Source organism: Gossypium hirsutum, chromosome A12 (genome assembly GCF_007990345.1).
Source record: "Gossypium hirsutum isolate 1008001.06 chromosome A12, Gossypium_hirsutum_v2.1, whole genome shotgun sequence".
Lineage (NCBI taxonomy): Eukaryota > Viridiplantae > Streptophyta > Magnoliopsida > Malvales > Malvaceae > Gossypium > Gossypium hirsutum.
Window position 1 is genome coordinate 51950404 of NC_053435.1, and position 1815 is coordinate 51952218.

Consider the following 1815-nt stretch of genomic DNA (forward strand, 5'->3'; position numbering starts at 1 on the left):
TGTTAATGAGTGGAGTGACCAAGTGCTGACGAATCATTCCCTTGATGTATTAACAGCAGCCATGTGGATTGTGCGTATATTTCCATAGCATTGTTTGTTTCCTAAGATAATGTGATGAATGTAGTGGGGGGAGGGGTTTCCAATGGTCAACCTTTGTATAGAGAGAACGGAAGAAGAAAGAGAAAAAGGAGCTTTCATTATTATTATTATTATTCATTCCTTGGACTAATAATCATAGCCACCCACCCACCCACCCAACTTCCCTTCTTAAGACCCCCTTTTGCACCCTCATTTCCTCTCAAACCACCCCCTCTCCTCCATTTTTCCCCTTCGTTCTCTCACATTTCATAATAAAGGAAAGCCTACCTAATTCCACTGGTTTTGATAAGCTTAATGGGTCTTGATGATGATGCATGTAATACAGGCCTTGTTCTGGGGTTGGGATTCTCATCTGCCCTGGAAACTCCATCCAAGAAGCCATCATGTCTTAAGTTTGAACAACCAGCCACGACGGTGGCACCTCCAACAACTTTTGAACCGTCGTTGACCCTGGGTCTATTTGGTGATCAGGGTTACCAAGTTACCAAGAAGTCGGATGTCAATAAAAGTGGTTATCTTCATCACCATGAGGAACCTGGCGCCGGTGATTTATATCATCGTCAAGCTTCTCCTCATAGTGCTGTTTCTTCGTTTTCTAGTGGTAGAGTCAAGAGAGAAAGAGAGGTTAGCAGCGAGGAATTAGAGGTAGAGAAGAATTCGTCTAGAGTTAGTGATGAAGACGAAGACGGTGTTAATGCAAGGAAGAAACTCAGGCTCACCAAAGAACAATCTGCTCTTCTCGAGGAAAGCTTCAAACAGCATAGCACTCTCAATCCTGTAACCTCTCTCACCTTTTTCCTAAATCCTCCATCTATGTATATCAATCACTATCGGCTTGATTTAAGCTTTGGTTATATTTTATGCTAAAACAGAAGCAAAAGCAAGCTTTAGCAAAGCAATTAAACCTGACACCAAGACAAGTTGAAGTATGGTTCCAGAACAGGAGAGCAAGGTAAATTGATCATATAACCCAGAAAGCTTTTGCATGTCACTTCTTAATTAATTTCATCAAACAAGAAAATTTTAAAAAATAATAATAATCTTTGGTTTTTTCTTTCCCTCTGCAGGACAAAGCTTAAGCAAACTGAGGTGGATTGTGAGTTCTTGAAGAAGTGTTGTGAGACACTGACAGATGAGAACAGGAGACTGCAAAAGGAACTACAAGAACTCAAGGCACTGAAACTGGCGGCTCAACCTTTTTACATGCACATGCCGGCGGCCACTCTCACCATGTGCCCATCTTGCGAAAGAATTGGCGGCGTTGCCGATGGCAATTCAAAGAGCCCATTCTCAGTGGCTTCAAAGCCTCATTTCTATAATCCCTACTCCAATCCTTCTGCAGCGTGTTGATTAAGTTCGTTAGACCTTAGTATAGAAAAAGAAAAGGAAAGACTCCCCACAACCCATTTTTTGGTTAAAGGGCTTGTAGTGAATTAAAATGAAGGTAATTAATTAATTTGTAGAAAAAAACAATAGTATAATTACTGATCAATCTTCTCATCTTTCTAAAGATATATGTTTGTAAATGATCATTAGAAAAATATAGTATCTATGAAGGGATTACTCTTGGTATATTTATTATTTTGATTCTTTTGTTTCATGTTTAATGATAGATTTCTTGTTTTTCATCAATTTCCCTTTCAAATTTTTATTGTTAGATTTGATTATATGGATATGGATGGAACATCATTTGTTTTTTTTTTTTTAAATTGACTG

The 1815-nt window shown here is 38.7% G+C and overlaps 1 protein-coding gene across 1 annotated transcript; it reads left to right on the top strand.

Moving 5' to 3' along the window:
- Positions 1-393: 393 nt before the first annotated feature.
- LOC107934293 (homeobox-leucine zipper protein HAT22-like) lies at positions 394-1449 on the top strand. The gene is given in 3 exon segments (NM_001327376.1): positions 394-876; positions 972-1051; positions 1167-1449. Coding segments are annotated over 3 exon segments (846 nt in total).
- Positions 1450-1815: the final 366 nt, after the last annotated feature.